Source organism: Haliotis cracherodii, unplaced genomic scaffold (assembly GCF_022045235.1).
Source record: "Haliotis cracherodii isolate W230 unplaced genomic scaffold, xgHalCrac1.p SCAF_14, whole genome shotgun sequence".
Lineage (NCBI taxonomy): Eukaryota > Metazoa > Mollusca > Gastropoda > Lepetellida > Haliotidae > Haliotis > Haliotis cracherodii.
This window is the reverse complement of record NW_027266269.1, coordinates 19240849-19262421: the sequence shown is the minus strand read 5'-3', so window position 1 is coordinate 19262421 and position 21573 is coordinate 19240849. Positions and strand designations below refer to the sequence as shown.

Here is a 21573-nt window from a genome sequence, read left to right as displayed (position 1 = left end):
CCCATGTTATCAGTAAACACAACATTATGCCTTGTAGTAAAATATCTGATCACAGTGTCCTTGAATAGGCCATTAGAATCGAGGCTGATCTATCGAAGTCAGACGCAAATCAGCCCAGAACGGAAAGGCGGTATGACACTTCTGAGATTATCAATGGTAACGTTATCAATGATAAGGGGTACTTGTGATAAAGCTCATTGTTTAGCCCTTATGAAAAGTGTTTCAAATGAAAATGATGATAATCTGGCCTACGGTGTTTTTGCGACTTCAGTTGATAGTGACATGAGTGATATACTGCCGAGTAAAGTTGTATACATATGCACAGAAGAGCAAGCGCAACAGAAAGAATCTGTACTGGAACGATAACCTGCAGTGTTTGGTTTGGTTTGGTTTGGTTTGTTGTTTTATGCAGCACTCAGCAATATTCCAGCTATATGACGGCGGTCTGTCTATATTCAAGTCTGGACCAGACAATCCAGTGATTGATATCATGAGCATCGATCTTCGCAATTGGGAGTGATGATGTGCTTCAACCATGTCAGCGAGCCTGACCACCCGATCCCGTTAGTCGACTCTTACGACAAGCATATTCGCCTTTTACGGCAAGCATGGGTTGCTGAAGACCTATTCTCTACCCCGGATCTTCACGGGTCTTGTGCAAGAAAGTGAGTGAGTGAGTGAGTTTGGTTTAACGCCGCTTATAACAGTATTCCAGTTATATCACGGCGTGTCAGCTTGATGTGAGAGGAAAGCCCGAAGTGATGCAGGTCTCAGACGTTTACCACTTCGGTGAAACCCACGAGCACGGGTATGGTGCTGACAAACCTAGAAACATAATCGGGGCAGTTAAAACAGCCTTAATTTAAGCGTGTGGATGAACGCAGTTTTATACATGTTCTAAACACCCAAATCACTAGAGAAGAGGTGGATGATGCCATACATAGAGCCAAAGTTGGGAAGGCAACGGGACTTGATAATATACTAAGTGTCTAGAACTACTATACAGAGTTATCTCCCATAGCTTCGCGACGGCAACGAACCTTGTATCTGGAATAAAGGCCAAAAAAACTCATCTCTAAGGAAAATCAGGACAGTGATCCGCGTGACCCACTGAGCTCCAGGCCCCTCACCATTTTCTCCATTCCCTTCAATGTCTTTGCTGACGGCTATGGGAAACCTCGAAGCCCAGGATATTCTTGTTAACGAACAGAACGGATTCAGAAAAAGGTCTTGTCTTGACCATGTTCATTGTTTATATAGTATTGTTATTAAGAAAAATATATATCAAAAATCAACATTTTCATGTTTTATTGATTTTAAATGAGCTTTTGACTCTGCGAATAGGGAACTCCTTTCCAAGTCAACCTGTATGAAACTGATATCTTCCCTGTACAGACGTCCTGTGTCAAACGCGGATGTGTTTTATCGCTCACTTTATTCGCGATATACATCAACGAACTTGCTACGGAGTTGAAAGAGCGCAATTGTGGGATCCAGATTGATGACATGAATGTTGCCGTGCTGCTTTGCGCCGATGATATAGTTTAGCTGAGGCCAGACACCGACAGTCTACAAGTGTTATTGAACATAATCTACATATGGACATAGAAAATGCCCGTCTGGGATGTAGACTCCAGCGCATGCCTGAAGATAGACTTGTATATGAAATACACAAGTGGTCGCTCGCTTTGGGGGAAGTCCTCGGAGAGAAAGGTGCAACGTGTTTTTACTGATTTTGGATTAATTGATATTTTAACTCCTACCTGCCGATCATAATCCTGGGTTTTTAACAATATTTTATCTCAGTTTATCGGCATTGATAAACGTAACGGGTTGCATGGTATTCAGTTAATGTCTAACTCAGAACTTATAAACTAGCCAGAATTATACACTGAACCCTATACTCAACTACCATGACATAAGAGATCCGTCCTTGCTTCCTTGAGATACGACTCCCTCAACTTGGAGATTGAAACGGACTGACACAGTAACCAAGCAGTCCCAGCAAACCAACGTTTTTTTGTAATTTTTGTTCAGATGCTGTTGAAGATGAAAACCATTTCCTACTTCAATGTTCTTATCACGATATAGTGAACTGCCGACCTTATAAATTGATTGCTCTGCCACTAACTTGAATATATTCCTTAACGATAATTCCCTAGCCCCTTCATTAGGAACAATGTGCTTTAAAATGTTCACCCGTAGATAACTATTCTATCATTTATATTTTAATTATTTATTGATCTAATTTTGTTTTTTATATGCATTTATTTATTTTATGTATTTTACTTTTTCCTTCTCTGTCGTGTATATAACGCTACGTTATGTATATATATATATATTGTTCTTGATTTTACTGTTTCTCATAACCCGTTTGAGTGGGGTTGGTACATGTGTTTTAATGTATCATGCTCTGCTGACTATCTCCTTTACGTACAAATGGTGAGACAAATAAGACGCACTTTGTATTGTATTGTAATGGTGAATTAAGTTGTTGTGATAACACGAATTGCGCGAATTGCGCTGCAGGCGAAATTAGCCGACGCACTGGAACATGAAGTCGTGCATAAAGTTGTGTTCATAACACTGTCGGCGAACTGCGGTGTTGAAGAAAGTAGACGACGCAATCTGTATGGTTGCCCTGTCCAAAGTAGGGAATTTAGCTTTTTTAAATTACCCACTTCAAGGTCAGGAACAGCTGACGAAATGCAGCATGTTTGTTTGGTTGTTGTTTACTCAGCAACATTCAAGCTATATGACGGCTGTCTGTAAATAATCGAGTCTGGACCAGACAATCAGGTGATTGACATCATGAGCATCGATCTAAGCAGTTAGGATACGATGACATGCATCAACCAAGTCAGGAAGTCTGACCACCCGATCCCGTTAGGCGCCTCTTACGACAAGCATTGTCGTCTCTTACGGCAAGCATGAGCTGCTGAAGATCTATTGAATGCGCATGCGTGACAAGTGATCGCCGGGGTCCGACAACCAGCTGAAATATTTGAAATTCCCAGACAGTCTAAACACATTTATAGGGTTTTTCGTGTTAAATGCAGCACGTCACGTGGGAGCGCGAAGAGTTGACAGGGGGCAGCAGAGAGTTGTTGGGATATTTGATCTTCAGGACAGGTTATTACAATTACAAACAATAACAAACACTATGCTGAGTGCAGGTAACTTAAAGACTCAACTAATATAGTCCATCCTGATCAATTATAAGCAACGTATCATACTTCTTAGGATTTAGTTTCATTTGCTGTGGTACCTCTGCATAGCGGAGGGATATGTGATCTTAATAAACTTCGCAATATGGTTTATGTTTGACGTCTTTGCGCGTGTCTGATACCATTGACAGGTATTATCCTAAAACTGACTTGTCAGCAAATCTCGCTGCACTGCGCGCGGCAGACACTAGAGCAAGGCATGACAGAAATACGAATCCTACCGCTTCCGTAAGGAAGCCTTGGGCATCACGTGCGCCAGGGGACCAGTGCCATCTGATTGGCCGTTAACAGTTGTATAAGGCGGAGCAAAAAGCATCACCATTCCGTCCATTTTACACTTGAAACCTCGACGCTTTTCCGACTCTTTCTGGACGCTCACTAATTCATCATTTTTAATCATTAGTCGTTTTTCCGTTCAAAGACTATATACGGAAATAACGACGTTTTCGTGTTTCCAGTGAGGTAACTTAACACTACATTGAAAACACAATATGTTAATCTCCTACGTATATATCATTAGATAAAGCGGTGGCATTTTCATTGGCCTTGAAGCACTCAATAGACAGAAACGCACACTGACTCCAAATCAGGTATGATATTTTACCGTATTGACTTGACTGAAGTGAACTTTCATTTTACACGCGGGCCACTATCAGCGGCATAAGAGGTACATGTGCATTTCAGCAACAGATGTACAAGTACGTAACAATATGGATTAAACATACAACATCTTTGCCGAACAGGCATGCATACATTTATGTATAAACACAAGTGATTTCATCAGGTGTATAAGTTTTGAATATACAAAACAAACAGAGTCCAGATATTCGTGCTTGTCAAAACTCCTTTATCCACACAAGATCTTTCGCCGTTCAACGGCTCTTCAGGTGTAATGAAAACTTTAACTTACATTGTAGTCCTAGGCGACGCACAACAGTAGTATTTGTGGCGTCATAATGCCTATGATGTAATAGTGACAGTAGAAGGAGAAGTAAAACGTAGTCCCAGGCGACAGCCTACGTTATGCTTTTGACGTCATAAAGCATATGATGTCATAGCTAGTTATAAGCGGCACTGTTACACAGTGGAAACAATGTGGTAATAATGTACGTGCAAATAGAACGAGAAAGAGTAATTTGATAGTTTTAACCCGCTGGATGCAGATTTTTTTTTCTGCCGCGCATTTTACTTAGATATGAAAACTGAACGCTGTGCGAGAATTGCGCTCACGCGCCACTGGATCTACCTCCGGCTACGAAATTGCGCAGAGATGTAGAATATTAAATTTCCTATCTGATGGTATAAATTTATCTGTAAATATTAAATCGGTTTGAAAAAAAGACACTGCTAGTACAATGGTTCAGGCAGATTTTGATACCAAGATGTAGTGGTTGTATTGTCACAAGTCAATGGAATTGTTTTACCTACCCACCAGATTTGAAAATGGAGTAAAAAAACCACATGATTTATATCAATGTTTCCACTGAGAATTAGAATAACAGTTATATGAAACAAAACGTTTGCCAAATTCAGATAACCGAACATATTACCTGTAATCAAAGACATAATTTGGATAGTTGAATGACTCAATAAACATGTTACAGCCACGTTTGTCAAATTATGCATTTTTCCTTCAATTTATGCAATTTTGACCACCTGAAATTCACGCACACATTTGCAGGCTTACTACCAATTGGAAATCGTGTGCAGCTACGTCCATCATGCAATAGAAATAGTTCAAGAAATATATACAGGAAAAAGTTGGAACGATAATCTTAACTTAGCCTCTTTTCTTCCTGTGGCCAACTGACTATATGGTGTCAAAAGACGACAGAGAGGTTACAAAGACAAGGGGGAATTAGCTGCGATATACTTAGTACTAGTTTATTGTAGTGAGTGAGTGAGTGAGTTTGGTTTTACGCCGCTTTTAGCAATATTCCAGCAATATCACGGAGGGGGACACCAGAAATGGGCTTCACACATTGTACCCATGTCGGGAATCGAAACGGGTCTTCGGCGTGACGAGCGAACGCTTTAACCACTAGGCTACCCGACCGCCCCACTAGTTTATTGTAACTCAGGTCACTTGGTAAGAATCTAACCTGTAACTTAGTCATTAGATTCCAACATTCTTCTGTTTGTGTAATTGTAATTTGACCAATGTTGCACCATTATTAATGGAGCACTAGCCTTTTCATCAAATGTTATGAATTACTAAAAGAATGACACCATTCTATTTGACGTCATGGCTGGTTTTATGGCATCGACAACGTCGGAGAAGGATGACGCTTGCATTTTGATTAATATATATATATATCCCTTAATTTTGGTTCATGGTATGGAAAATCTCGATGTATAAAGCGGAGTTGGACGCTTTTTCGACACAACATAAAATGACTGCCTTTACAATGTAAACAATGTCTTGAAAATATAAACAATTAGACAGTTTATCGCGTATCTTAATTCGAACCTCTTTTTATCAATTGTACGTAATCCAACAGGCAAAATAATATTTCAAAACAACCAAAATCATATTCAATAATGGACGTGTATTTGTTCATAATATGTGATTTTCCCCCTAAATATCGTCTCAGAATCATACAATATAAGATGCGAAGAAAGTTCCTTTGCTATAGAATTATCAGGATAATCGTATAAAAGGCGCTACCGACGGGGTACATGACACGGTTTATATTTTTTTTATACTTTTCACAACTCTTGAAGAAATAAAGTAAACAGTTCAAAATCCTGTGATCGCAATATTTAAAAAAGGGTGAACCCATTGATTTTATAATACAAAACGAGAGGAATAATTCGTAAATCGTTTGTGACTAAAACGCGCACCTGGCATGTCGTTAGGTATCACCTGTCTGTATATCAATAACGATAAAAAAAAGCTGCAGTTACATTTACACTTCATCTTGCAGCACTTGTCCAAAGGAGCGACACTAAAATCCTATCAATTGTTATGTAAACAATGTTCAAACAAACAAGAGATCATCAAAGGTTCGTTCATACATGTTGTGTACTATATTTACGTATGATATCATTTTGAACATTGACAAATATCCAAAGTGAAATTAATTGTTTGAAATTAATGTACAAAAGATATTCAAAATCTACATCATAACTGAAACTGTAAACAGCATGATACAATGATCGTGTGCTCGAAAAACTGTACTTGTTTGAAATGTAAACAAAGCAAAATTCAGATTGTACACAGTGTTATAGTGCAAACCATTTCAATACTTTTAATTAGAATAGTGCAAACCATTTCAATACTTTTATTTTACATTTCATTTAACTAAATACCTAACTGGTTCAATATGTTTCCAAGTGCACCGAAATTCTATGCCCTTTGTCTGTTTAATATATTCAGCAAACATTCGGCGTTCCCCTCTTATCATAAGCCCCTCCGGGCAGGACCCTTAATCTCCATGGTCAGTCAGGGAGACAGCCTAGAGAACAGCCAGAAGGTAAGTGACAGAACGGTTCTCCCACCCGGGAAGATTGGCCACTCGGTCCCGGTGTGCGTTCTGTCACGTTATTATCAACATGTACCTTTCGACTCATTTCAACCTGCATCACTAAATATGGCTGCTGTCGTCTAAACTTCACCACTGAGTTTTGTCTGCCGTCATCACCCTGAGCTACCATCCGAGGGCCGAAACGAACGCCCTTGGACAACAGTGTAGCATTTTCTCCTATTTTGACCTATCCATTCGTCTATTCGTTCAAGATATTGGCTCAACATTTTCAGAATATGCATGGAAAGAGAATCGTAGGATTAATTAGGGTATTTAAAATAGATACATTGCAATCTGAAAAGTTGTCAAAGTTACCGTCTATGACTGACGCCATGACTGACACAAAATCACGCACAACGACAACGGTATTTGTCGGAATTTCTGTCCAATACCGTTTGTTTCAATGAAAATTATAACAACAAATAACAGTACACAGATTGTCAGAATGTTTCTGATTACTTACATGTCACATTTATGTATATACGATCCCTGAATCAACGACAGTCCCCTCGTAAAAACACGCCATTTTGTAAAAGTTGGTCACAGGTAGTGATGTCATACGTCAACATTGTTGTACATATTTGGTAATTTCTTTGAGGTTAAGGTCCTTGAATGAGAGTGCACACGATCATTGTATCATGCTGTTTACAGTTTCAGTTATAATGTAGATTTTGCATTTTTTCACACAATTAACTTCACTTTGGATATTTGTCAATGTTCAAAATGATATCATACGTACATATAGGGCACAACATGTATGAACGAACCTTTGATAATCTGTTTGTTTGAACATTGTTTACAAGAATGTATAGGTTTAAATTGTCAAATACGATATTTCTTTCCTTTGGTTTGTTTTGTTGTTTCCTTTGGACAAGTGTTACAAGATGAAGTGTAAATGTAACTGCAGCATGTACGTATTTCTTGGGATGTGTAATAGTCAATATTATAAGTTCATACAACCAATGTCCATGAATAGCCATTTCATTTTATTTCATAACTAAAACTGAATATATTGCTTTAACAAAATGGATAATATGTTTCGTTAAAATATATGCACACATTTCTCAATTGAATTGTTTTTTATGTCGTTTGATACACAGAACAGTGACATCTAATGATTCGCCAGGTGCGCGTTTGTCACAAACAATTTACGAATTAGTCCTCTCGTTTTGCATAATATAATCAATGGGTTCATTCTTTTTTTCAATATTGTGATCACAGGATATTAAACTGTTTACTTTATTTCTCCAGGTATTGTAAAAAGTATAAAAAATATAACCCATGCCAGGTACCCCGTTGGTTCAACCTTATACGATTATCCTGATAATTCTATACCAATAGGGCTTTCTTCGCATCATTTATTGTGTAATTCTGAGGAGAGCTAATTCTCACCAAGTGACCTGAGTTACAATAAACTAGTGCGAAGCATAGCGGAGTTATTCCCCCTTTACTTGGTACGCGTGTAACCTCTGTCGCCTTTTGACGTCATAGAGAAAAATCAGTTTTCGTCATTTAAAATTAAGGCATGGAGGTTTTTGGCATTGAATGTATGTAGTTATACATACGCATATAACTCCATTTGATATATGCTTATTTCGTTCAGATATGAGGTCGTATTTTGTTCGCTCACACTTTCCGTAAAGCTGCTAAATAAACAAAATCGTCGCACAGTACTTTTATCGGTGTACAATAAAAAGCGGCGAAATTTTTCAACGCAGAATAAATTCTCGGACAACACTTCGCAGTGTCTTTTCCTAAAACCGGTTTAATATTTGCAGTTAAATTTACACCACCAGATAGGAAATTAAATAATCTCAGAGTAAATATCCGAAATGTAGATTAAAAGAAATGCTGTAAATAACGCTGTGAATGGTGGTTTAGAAATTTGTAGAAAATGGCGACATTTGTGATATACCTAATTTTCAGAGGTCATTTTCAGTAATTTTGCTTTGCCTAAAATGGCAGTGGATGATATCATCGAACGGTGAATTTCCCACAGAATGCAACACTGTGAAATATATTTGTGTGCGTGAATATATGTAGAATTTTATTCGACTTCAAAGTGAGGGTTCAAGAGGAGGGACATATATGTCCCTGTGGCATCCAGGGGGTAATGTCACACCACAGTATGTCTTCCTTCACCTGGAATGTTTATCAATCTCGTCATTTTTGTCTGCTTTGATATATAACAACTGTTTTTGGTTAAACTATTGTTGATTAAAACATGTTTTCGTTGTCAAATTCGATTATAAGCATTGACTGTGTATTTTTCGGTTCATTGAGGTATTAATCGACAAACTGATGAGCAGACTTTTGTAAGAATCCTCTACGCGGATTCGTACCGAAAAGAATACACAGTCAATCCTTAAATAAAATACAAAAGTCCAAAGATAAGCTGTACAATTTACTCAACCGGTTTCACGAATTGGATTTTCAAGAGTACAGTTATGTCTACCGTTACGCTGCTTTGACGTCACAGTGCACTCTAATATAGAATGACGTCATTATGCAATATAACTTTGTGACGTCACAATAAGACTTAGGGCGATAGGGCAGGCGTATGACACATACATAAATAAGTATTGTAGTTGTAGTAAAATGTACAATAATTGTATTAAAAAATCATTTATTTCAGGCCATTTTATTTTGGTTTGAAAGTATTGATAAAATAACTTTCTTTTATCTTTCTCGGTGTATCATTGCCATATTCGTAAAACGGGAATATCACCAAATTTGGTGCTTTATTCCCGGCACACTGATCAATGCGTTGACTGAGTGGGATACACCGACTAGAGGGGTCCCTTATGTGCTGTCGGTGTACCCTCACTCTCGCTCTTAGGATGTCCCCTGTCTGTCCAATGTATTAGGCTTTGCATACAGCACATTGTGTGACATAAATATAGAATACTAAACGAGCTCCCATGTAATACCAATTCTATGAAACGAGTGAATAGGTGTGGTATCTGACGAGCGAAAGCGACTATTCACAACTATTCACGAGTTTCATAAAATTGGTTTAACACGGGAGCGACTTTAGTATTTTATTTATTACTTGCCATTTATAACGGGTTTTTTTAATTATACTGTTGGGTATAAATAGGCTGTCACCTACACGATCCACGGAATAGTGCAATTGAGTTTATCAGAATAATACTTTAAACACGTCAAAAGTTGAAACGTATGAATTTAATACCATGCAACGGTCCACCTTTAGAATTCACCAAATTATCGTAGGGCTAAGACTATCGCAACTCACATACTTTAACTTAGAGTAACGACTGTCGTTACGCTACAATACGATCGCCTTGTGGAACGGGCCTGGCACCTCAAAGTTTGCAAGTTTACCCGATGACGTAATTTGTGGAATTGTGTTTCAAGATCCTTCGGCGAAACAATGCCATGTAACGTCAGCCTAGCAACAAGGTTGCTAGGGTCATAGAGTGTGCATAAGCTCCTCTCAGTGATCTATCAACTCCACACGCAATGTCGTTGAATAAGCCAAGGGATGTTGAGAGCTTTCAATATTTGTTCGTGAAACGTAATCCGAGGGTACATAAGCACGCGCTTTGGTATTACACAATGTGTAATACAGCTGTATGGTTATCAAACAGGTGATCTCTTCACGGGCAAGTAATAAATCAAGTTTTTCGAAGTACAATTCATATTTTCACGGACATAGAAAGTTTTTCCTTCTTTAAATGTAAAACGAAGAACATTGTAAAAGTGAGTGAGTTGGTTTTAACGCCGCTTTTAACAGTATTACAGTTATATCGCGGCGTGTCAGCTTAATGAGGGAAGAAAGCCCGAAGTGATGCAGGTCTCAGACGTTTACCCCTTCGGTGAAACCCACGAGCACGGGTATGGTGCTGACAAACCTAGAAACATAATCGGGGCGAACCTGGATTCGAACCCACAATCATAGGTTTCCGGCATGCACAGCGAGTCGCGGCACCTTAGACGATGGGCCACCCGTGCCCCCACATTGTAAAACATGAGGGCAAGTACCACAATTTGGTCTGTTACACTTTTGTACTGTTTTACATTCTTGTTTTCCATTTGAGAAAGAAGCCCTAGTAAGAATATGTTTCAGATTTTGGCTCTGTCTTTTACTTTTAATAAGTTTATTTTGTGACATTTTTTGTTTTAGTTCTTTACACTTATTTAAAGAATACAGTGTCTCCCAAACATTTCCGGGTTTGGGGGATTAAAGGTTGTAACAAAAGGGAGATCAATCTCGTTAGGTTTATCTTTAGGTTTTAAAAGATCAAAACGGTTTTGTGATTTAGCCTTGTTTATTGCGTCTTCTACTATTTGTCTAGGGTAGTTTCTTTCTAAAAGTGACTCCTTCACTTCATCGAGCCTATATTGTGCACGAGCTGAATTAGATACGAACTCCCAGATCCTACGTGCTAATGTACATGTTTATCACTTTTTATCCACAAGATATTAATATTTTAGTGTTGGCTTGCCGAGGATTTTTTTTCCACTTTTATCAACGAGTGTTGATATATATATGATATCAAAAGGCACGAGGGTGAGATTGTATTTATCATCCAACATCATTCTTTTAACCTTTTCAGTTTGTAGAAAGTAATAAGCAGTGTCTTAAGTGTAAAAAGTACTGCAAACAGCTTCAGTAGCAGAGCCATTGGTGATGTCATTTAATTGTGACATCATGGTAACCAATGGTCTGCAAAGCATTGTGATGCAATATTATTGCAGCGATATCTACAGTATAGATATCGCTTGATCTCACCCAAGCGATATCTCCCGTGGGAGCCAGTTTTGGATGATAAATATTATTCGTAAGCCACCAATGTATACAAAAGCTATAAAATGAGTCTAACATCTGTTGTAGATCATGACCAATTGTTAATTATTAACACTGTGCCATCTGCATACAATAATAAAAAATATTGTGATAATATTTTCGTTTAATCATAGAATTCGTCTGGTTTCAATGCTGTACAGATTTTATTTGGGACTCGGCAAATACGCCCCTAACGTCGCTATAAATGGGGACATGGGATGGATACCGCCTGTTGTCAGACAGTGGAAAAGTGTAGCAAGACAATGGTGTCGCCTTAAGAATATGTCTAGTAGGTTAAACAAACATGTGTTTTACTGGACTGATAGATACGCTGTAAATGGTTGTAAAAATTGGAATGGTAGGGAAAGAAAGAAGTTTAGTAATATGGATTTAGGACATCTATTAAACGCGACAGGTTTTATTGATAAATTTTCTGTTTGTACACAGGTGGAACAATGGTGTAAAAATGAATATGTTACCCGTTGGAGCGATATGTTAAGAAAGGAAGAGGGGCGAAATGGGCTTAATAAATTGAGAATGTATCGATGTTACATACAAGTATATGGGACAGAATACTATGTTTCAAATGAGATGCCCAGAAACTATAGATCGGCACTAGCCAAGTTTAGATGTGGTGTGGCTCCAATTCGAGTGGAAACCGGTCGGTACGAAGGTGTACCTGTCAATAATAGAAGATGTTTTCGCTGTAATGACAGCGTAGAAGACGAGGTCCATGTTTTGTTTCACTGCACATTATATGACGATATCAGGGCAACTCTTTTTAAAGAATGTATTGCTAAATCTTATAATGTTTTAGATATGCCTGATGTCGACAAACTTTGTTTTATTTTCAGTGACTCCAGATTGTGTTTTATACTTGCCAAAGTCTGCTTTTTAATTCTTAGTCGTAGAAAACATTTTTTATATGGATAACTTTTTACTATATCATCTTTATATCATTTATGTATAAATTCTGTGATAATTCGTCTCTCATAATTCTATTGAATGGTTCTGTACATTTTATCTATGTCAAGTTGTATAAAGCTGTTTTATCTATGTACAGGAGTGAGACGTTAAGAAACTAGTGTCTGTCTGTCTGTCTTTCAATTGGATACATGTACATAAATCCTGTACGAGTGTCGCTTCGAGATTATTAAAAAAACATATTGCAAACAGTACAGGCGACAGGTGTTCTCCTTGCCTGACTCAGATGTCTCCTTTGCTGTAACCTCCTGGCGTTATTTATGCTAACATAGTTTGAAATGTTGAATCAGTCGTTGTCTATACATAAGTGTATGGTATTTAAGAATTCATGTACAGATCATATAAACACCTACGTTGTTGTACGACTTGTTGGAAATATGGAAAATAAATTCAAAGAATTTTATGTGACACTCACCTTTTAATTCCTTTTAAGCCAATCAGATCCAAGCCTATCGGGGTATCTTTCTCATGTTGATAACCGATGCGCCTACAAATACAATTGAGTGAGTGAGTTTGAACAGTATTCCACAGCGTGAGTGAGCGAGTGAGTGAGTGAATATGGTTTTACGACGCTTTTAGCAATATTCCAGCAATATCACGGCGGGGGACACCAGAAATGGGCTTCACACATTGTACCCATGTCGGCGTGACGAGGGAACGCTTTAACCACTAGGGTACCCGAACCCCCCGTCACGGCGTGAAAGCTTGAGGTGGGAGGAATTCACGAAATAATGCATGTCTTAGACGTTTACCACTTTGGTGAAACCCACGAGCACGGGTATGGTGCCCACAAAAATGGATACATAATCGGGACGAACTGGATTTCGAACCCACAATCACACAGTATGTTTCTGGCGTTCGCAAGGAAGGCAACACAGCAAAAGACGCTGGGGCGCATTCGACAACTGGTACATTAAAGTTATAATCATCCAAAACATATTTTCACCCAGTAAAATAACTTCGACTCCGCTTTTCATTACAGTGTCTGAGTGAACCGGCCTCTTGTGCAAAAGGTTAGTTGGTTGTTTACGCTGCACTCAGCAATATTCCAGCTATATGACGGCGGTCTGTAAATAATCGAGTCTGGGCCAGACAATCCAGTGATTGACATCATGAGCATCGATCCACGCAATTGGGATCGATGACATGCTTCAACCAAGTCAATGAGCCTGACCACCCGATCCTGTTAGTCCCCCTCTTACGACAAGCATGGTGGCGAACTAGTTTAGATTTCTGCTATACATCCGGGTACTCATGGGGAAAAGCATCATCAAAAGCAACAACCAGTCCCGGGAAGTTGCTTTAGATCAGTGCCCATTTAAAGAATTAATCGTCTTGAGAATCTCCCCTTGAGTAATTGCGTCTGATAAAACACACGCGTTATCACAACTTGCACATTCTTCAATACAGTAAAGTACGTTTATAACGAACGCGCTTATAACGAACTGACAGATATAACGAACTGATTTTTTTGTCCCGACTATTTGCTATTGTTATACTGTTTAATTGCCTATAACGAACAACGGTTATAACATACTAAAGTTAGTGGTCCCTTTGAGTTCGTTATAACTGTAGTTTACTGTATCATGGTTCGTAATGAAATCAGCAACAGTGTCGACAAATACAGATTACTGATCTACACCTCCTGGATTTAATAACTATTTTCAAATATTCAAACCAAACATCGAGCGTTATAGACGAAACATGAACTCTCTCACATGTAACAGGGATTTGATTTTTCTCCAAAATACTTTGCAATTCTTGTCAGCAATAGCAGATTTAATCTCATCCATGACAATCTTTATACTGTTAGCCGTTTATCATTACAAACATTGCGGGGGCGGTCGGGTAGCCTAGTGGTTAAAGCATTAGCTCGTCACGCCGAAGACCCGGGTTCGATTCCCGACATGGGTACAATGTGTGAAGCCCATTTCTGGTGTCCCCCGCCGTGATATTGCTGGAATATTGCTAAAAGCGGCTTAAAACCGAACTCACTCACTCACTCACTACAAACATTGCGAAATAGTTTTTTTTTGCTTTCAAGATACTAATCAAATCAATGTCTGTTTCACACCTTCGGAGCAAATTCAAACAAGTTTATTTCTTTTTTCTTTAATACATCACCTTCATGTCCAACCAAACGGGTTGCCACGTTAAATGTAGATGGAATGTACATGATGAGCGGTAAATATGGATAGATTTAGCAACAGGTTCAGTGCTCAACTCACACTCACGCCTCACATCAGCACTGTCTTCAGACTCAAACTGAAACCTGCACGTTTCAGGGAGGTGATCGGATTCACCTCTGGAGTCCACAACTAAATGCAATACAGATTAAAAAAACTGGAAAATACAGTGCCATAATCTATTACACTTGTTCTGTTACGAGTAATACATGTTATATCTCCAGATTTACGGCCATCGACAATGTGAGTTTCCACACTCTGCACAAGTCTTACAGACAGACCAAATCGATTTGTTTCACATCTTGCGTTGCACGAGGTTCACGAAATGTGTCGGTTTCACACATCTCACCGAGTTAAAGTAGGTCAACATCCGCCTCTTCATCAACAATACAATCCTCGTTGTGGAGTGGAGTTTGAGATTTTTCCGGTCACATTTCAAATTCTACATATGGAGGGAATGTTGAAATGTTCCCAAACTACTCAAACATAATTTAACTGTACAGACGTAGGTGATTTTATAACAATCCACGCATTTCTGTGTAAAAAGTAATTGATTGATTTATGGCCCTATTTAGGAGTTTTATTGGACCCCCGCTCCCAGGCCAAGTTATCAAAACAAACAGCAAATAACAGCGCTTATTAGCGCCGAGGAGTGTATTTCCTGAAAAACAATAGTATTTTCCTAAAAACAACACTAAGGTTATATGAATGTTTATTCTGTTTGCGGAGTAGATGTCATCAAACTGGAAGTCCTCACCCAAGCAATGGTAATACTACCGGATGACCATCATGTAATTTCCAGTGTTTGAATGACACATTGTTCTCAATAACTGGATATGAAAATAGATAGCTGTTTGGATTTATATTCAAGTTGATATTTCCGCTATTCAGTATGTGCAGTGAGGCCGTCTTATCAACAGTCATTTCTGAGGCATAAATGCAAAGTTTAATTAATTAAGTCCGCTCTCATCTTTTTGGATTTTCTCTAACGTTAATTTCAAGATTTACGGTATCTATTATCAAAAGAAGTTAAAGAGCACCCGATATTTTCATATGGCCATGGTTAGCAGAAAGGGGGGGGGGGGGGGGGGGGGGGCAGCGATAGAGCGAGTAAGCGATATTTCCGATAATGCCGTACATTAAAACGGGTTTTGCTGATATTCAGTGATCCATTCCTATAATTCTCAGCGCTATTTTGCCTCTAATAATTAGATTGTTTTCAAGATCTTGTAATAGAAAATATGTGACATATCACACATAATGCTATGTGGTTTAGTTTCTATATCCGCATGTTATTTTTATTCTTGGAGGGTAGTAAATAAGCACGATTCACGGACTTCAACAGAATAGTCGCTATTCATATTTCCATTTTGTTCATAATACCACCCCGTTTTTCAATTAATCTTAAAACTGAAACTTTAAAGGATAACTTGAACTGGAACAAATAATGATTAACATATAAATCATATATTGACAAATAATCGTCTCGTATTATAAGCCACTGTTTGCATTGTTTGCAATGTCCAAAGAATTATGTTGTCGGTTAACAGATTTGGAGTTAAAGCCGAATATGTGTTCGTCCGATTTCGGGATGACAATTATATTGATATTGATACATTATGCAGACAGGAATTATACATGTACAAAATTATGTTTCCCTTACAAAAATACAGATCGACAAGTCACATATACGACTTTTGAGAGCGCCAGTAACCTGTAACCTCATTCCTTGAGGAGACTAGATATCCGATTATAGTATAGGCTCAAATATATATCAAATATTAGAAGCATAGTTGATTTGAGGTTATAGGTGAGGTGAAATGGGGTTTAAAGTCGCGTCCAAGATTATTGCACTTATATAGCGACGTGCAAGTACGTATGTGTGTGTTTGTGTGGCTGCTTGTACTAGTCCGGACTGATGCCGATTTATAGTGCTAGCACGCTGAGATACCATGCCGCAGTTTAACATGAATACACTCAGATGAATACTGACTCCGAGCCGACCTGCCCTTGTTTTAGTCCCTCAATGCCGAGAGCCAGACAAGGTAACAGTAAGTACCATCTTTTAACGTCTTTTGGTATGACGCGGCTGGGGATCGAATCCGCTCTCCAGGCGGACGCTCTACCACTAGACCATGGAGACGGTCCTGACGTTATAGATAATCATAGTACTTCATATAGTTATCAAAGTTAACTATGTGGTCACACTAATTAGGATGTCTCTCCTTATGTGTAGTTTACACAAGTACACATATCAACTGTGGTAACGCCACAGCGATGGGGGTAGTGAGGTAACCTAGTTGTAAAAGCGTTCGCTCGTCACGCCGAATACCCAGTTCGATTCCCCACATGGGTACAATGTGTGAAGCCAATTTCTGATGTTCCCCGCAGTGATTTTGCTGGATTATTGTTAAAAGCGGCGGAAAACCATTCTCACTGACTCACAGCGGTGTTTATCAAATTACTATATGCAAGTACATATACTTGTAGATTTGCACAAGAGAAAAGACATAATACAAGTTGATCATCAATCAAATGTCAAAAAGAATATTTACGGACAACAGTATGACACGCTGTAACATCATACACTAGTGAAAACAAGTTATAGAACACCCACAATTATAAGATTGTATTTTGCAATACAATCAGCAATGACTAATTAACCATAGTCTTCTTAACCTCTTTTGAAAAGTATATACTTAGATTTTAACCTGATTTATTTAGAGCGTATTGCCAATACCCGCCATGCGCTTTCGGCGTGATGGTCACATAAAACTGATAAGGGCCATAAATCAATCAATTACATTTTACGAAAAACATTGTGGATTGTTTTAAAATCACATACGTCTGTACAGTTAAATTATGTTTTAAGTAAATAGTGAGGAAGGTTCAACATTCCCTCCCAATTGAAACGATAGCACATGCGGCCCCTAAAGTGGTCAAGAGGGGATCTGGCTTTACCCCGAGAAAGCGACAAGGCGAGAAAGCCAGAAAGCCAGAAAGCGATGTCCCCTCTTGACCACCATATAAAAGAGTATAACTAGTGAGTTGTCATTGTGCATGGTTTCAGATAGTCCTATGACATCATGTAAGTACTGATGAAACAGTTGAGCACCGAGTGAATTCCCTGAATGTTCCCTGATGACTTGCACTGACGACCCGTGAAGATACGGGGTAGAATAGGTCTTCAAAATCCCGTGCTTGTCGTAAGAGGCGACTAACGGGATCGGGTGGTCAGGCTCACTGACTTGGATGAAGCATGTCATCGATCCCAATTGCATGGATCGATGCTCATGATATCAATCACTGGATATCTGGTCCAGATTCGAGTATTTACGGACTGCCGTCATATAGCTGGAATATTTCTGAGTGCAGCGTAAAGCAACAAACCAACCAACTTGCTCTGACCGAGTAGTCATTGTCTCCTGTATCGTACGTACACTGGGGAGAGTTCATTGGAGCCATTGCCACGTCCCTCACTTGTCATCTTGCCATCACACATACCCCGGGTCGATTTCATAATCTGAACATTATCCCTCCTGATTGAATTCTGTTTTCTGTTTCTTCCTAATCCCGTAATGTCATTGTCTTCCCGTGCATATATCTTGTCCTGTAAGAACGTCACCTTACCCTCCTTCCTCGCCTAGACCATTATTAAAAGTAAAAGACAGAGCCAATATCTGAAACGTATTCTTACTAGGGCTTCTTTCTCAAGTGGAAAACAAGAATGTAAAACAGTACAAAAGTGTAACAGACCTAATTGTGGTACTTGCCCTCATGTTTTACAATGTGGGGGCACGGTTGGCCCAGTCGTCTAAGGCGCCGCAATTCGCGGTGCAGAGTTGCGTCCCTTGGGCACGCCGGAAACCTATGATTGTGGGTTCGAATCCCGGTTCGCCCGATTATGTTTCTAGATTTGTCAGCACCATACCCGTGCTCCTGGGTTTCACCGAAGGGGTAAACGTCTGATACTTGGGTCACTTCGGGTTTTCCTCCCACATTAAGCTGACACGCCGTGATATAACTGGAATACTGTTAAAAGCGGCGTTAAACCCAACTCACTCACTCACTCACTCTTTATCTGTCAGTTTCTCTTTTGCAGCTTCCAGCAGTGATTTTTTAATTATAGAAACTGAACTCCACGATTATAGGTCTGACCCCTTTTCTCGATTTAAGGCGGTGGGCACGTTCAATCTGAATGGACTGTGAGTTGCGAGTTCTACAGTGTTCTCCAGGAAATCACGCGCTACAGTGTTTGTATCATGGCATCTTTCTGACGACGAACCATCAATCCTATTCACGACAAGGTTGTTCCGACCACTTGGAGTTTCTTTGTTGTCCGACACTGTTTCAAGTTTTTTTCAGCTGTGCTTTTAGCTCTCCATTTTCACTTTTGCAAACTTTATAATCGTCTTTTAATTCCTGATAGACTTAGTCCAACGTCTTATTCATAGAAATGACTTCCGCTCGAATGTGTTACAACACATGAGTTAAGTTCTCCCCATTGCCATCAGCGTCACAGTGCTCTGGTCCACCGGTGAACTGAAGCTAAGACTGCCTCGTTAATCTGCTAGCACCTCGTGACATGGTTTCCGTACCTCTGGTTCTCGATAGTCGGGTAGCCTTGTGGTTAAAGCATTGGCTCGTCACGCCGAAGACCCAGGTTCGATTCCCGACATAGGTACAATGTGTGAAGCCCATTTCTGGTGTTCCCCGCAGTGATATTGCTGGATTGTTGCTAAAGGCGGCGTAAAACCATACTCACTGGTTCTCGGACCGGGGTTCAGCTCAATGTTCCCACACACCTCCAGTCTCTGTTAAAGGAGGACCGCCATACACCACCCTGATTCTCTCGGTTGACGCGCATGTATTGCACTGGTCATATTAGCAGTCAAACTGTCCCCAAGACCGTTGGCATTCGTTCCAAGATGATGAAACAAGCTCAAAATTAAGAAGATCTTCACTTGCCTGCTCAATAAATTCTAGTAATACGAATTTCCCTTGATTTGGAGATATTGCGTTGCTTAATGGGTACGAAGCAGCCAAAATGAGCCCTCCATGATAATGGTGTGTCTCCAATGATTGTTGATTTGCGCCAAGACACGTGCACGTACTCTGCGGTCTGCACGAGGAGTTCGTGAGCTGTATCGCGTGGAAAGGTTCAGGTGCAATGAAGTTCAGCTTTTCTGTCACAAGTTTCCACGTTTAATGATTCGCTGAAGTTCAGTTTCGTCCACAATATATACTCTCGGGGTACCAAGGAGACTTTAAGTGAGCAAAGTTTACCGCAGGTTGAAGTTTTTTACTGCTTTTTCGGCTCAAAGCGAGAGTTCGTGTACATCCGGGAAGAAGCATTCTTTGAACGGGGACTAAGCACCCGTCCTGTTCATTTTGGGGACACCGCTGATTTAATATATTTTCATTTGAAAATCAAACATTTGATACAATAAACTTTTTTGTACAATTTCTTTTGTCCCAGACCCCAGTCGTGGTCAAGCGGTAGGGCGTCTGGGTATCAACCTAACAACCCAGGTGAATTCAGTCAGTGAGTGACTTGCTGGCCTGACAAACCAGGCGTGTTGAACAACCCATGTTTGTCGAAGGGCTTTTTGTGACCGAGTCTAAGGCTCGAGGTGGCAAACCTCCACACCCCGCTCCAAATCTCAGCTATGTTCGTCCTTACGCCAACAATACTTCTCCGCGCATTTAGTCACGTAATTTACTTAGAGCGCTTCACTGAAAAAATGTAATTAATCTGATCCCATTACTACATGTTTGAATCTATTATCAGCTATTAATCTCTCTATCGTTAAACTATGATAGTTGACTTACAGTTCAACCAAGGCATAGTGAAGCTCTGAAAATTAGACGACCAGAGTCGTATTCAGCATTCAGCGCCTGCCCCAAAAAAGTTATAATATGGTACTTGTTGTTACCCTGCCTGGCCCTGGTATTTCAGAAGGGCTAGCTCTATATAATCGACCTTAGTCCGTCCTAGCACCAGCCTTCCATTTGCTTTCCCCCTCATACCCAAGAATGCATGGGACCAAACTCTTCCACAACGATATAAACCAATTAAAGCGTTGTCAAATAGTATCTTGGTGTCATCAGCGATAACCCCTGCAGTACTAATTGAGGTTAACTAATGTTTATTTATATCACGACCCTCGTGCTGTACATTCTACGTTCGAACCCACGTGCAGATACATTTTGTGTAAATATTTTACATTGCAACTTGTTTGAAAAACTAAAAGAACATTTTTTTGGTTCATGAATGTATAATTTGGTATGTACTACTTTATTATCCCCATCATATATTGAAGTATAATCGGAATGTAATCATTTGTAGTATATTTTGTGATATTACCTGTTGTTATTAACTGCCACCAGAGACGATATACTTATGTATAAATTAATTATACAAGCACCAAGCCGAAAAAATCAGCTAACAAACTAAAAGTTTTGTATTGAAGAAATCTATTTATTTACATGAAGACATGAATAATGTAATGCATTATGCTAAACTTTAACAAAAGGATGTCACATGTTCTAAGCACATAAACAGGCCTTCAAATATCAATCCAGTTTGCTTGCCATCTCCATAAGTTTTGGCCTTGATGTAGACTTCGTTAACGTTGTCACATTATGAGTTTGCAAAAAGTCACGGAGCCACGAAATGGAAGGTTCACTCAAATTGACATCTTGGGTTGGTTGAGATGTAATTTCTTCAGTGATGTTTGACCTTTCTGAAAACTTTTGCTCTTGATGTAAGGATTTAATTTGCCTCTAGGCTTTGAAGGAAGATAATTTAAAAGCTTTTTCTTTTCCTGGCCCGAGAG

At 39.3% G+C, this 21573-nt stretch overlaps 1 protein-coding gene across 2 annotated transcripts in view; it reads right to left on the bottom strand.

Moving 5' to 3' along the window:
• Window positions 1-21573, bottom strand: part of LOC139460613 (glucoside xylosyltransferase 1-like) — a 61294-nt gene that overhangs the window by 26343 nt on the left and 13378 nt on the right. For both annotated transcript variants that reach the window (XM_071242080.1, XM_071242079.1), the window contains exon 2: window positions 12964-13035. In XM_071242080.1, coding sequence (XP_071098181.1) covers window positions 12964-13035 — 72 coding nt within the window. The remainder of the gene's footprint in view (window positions 1-12963; window positions 13036-21573) is intronic.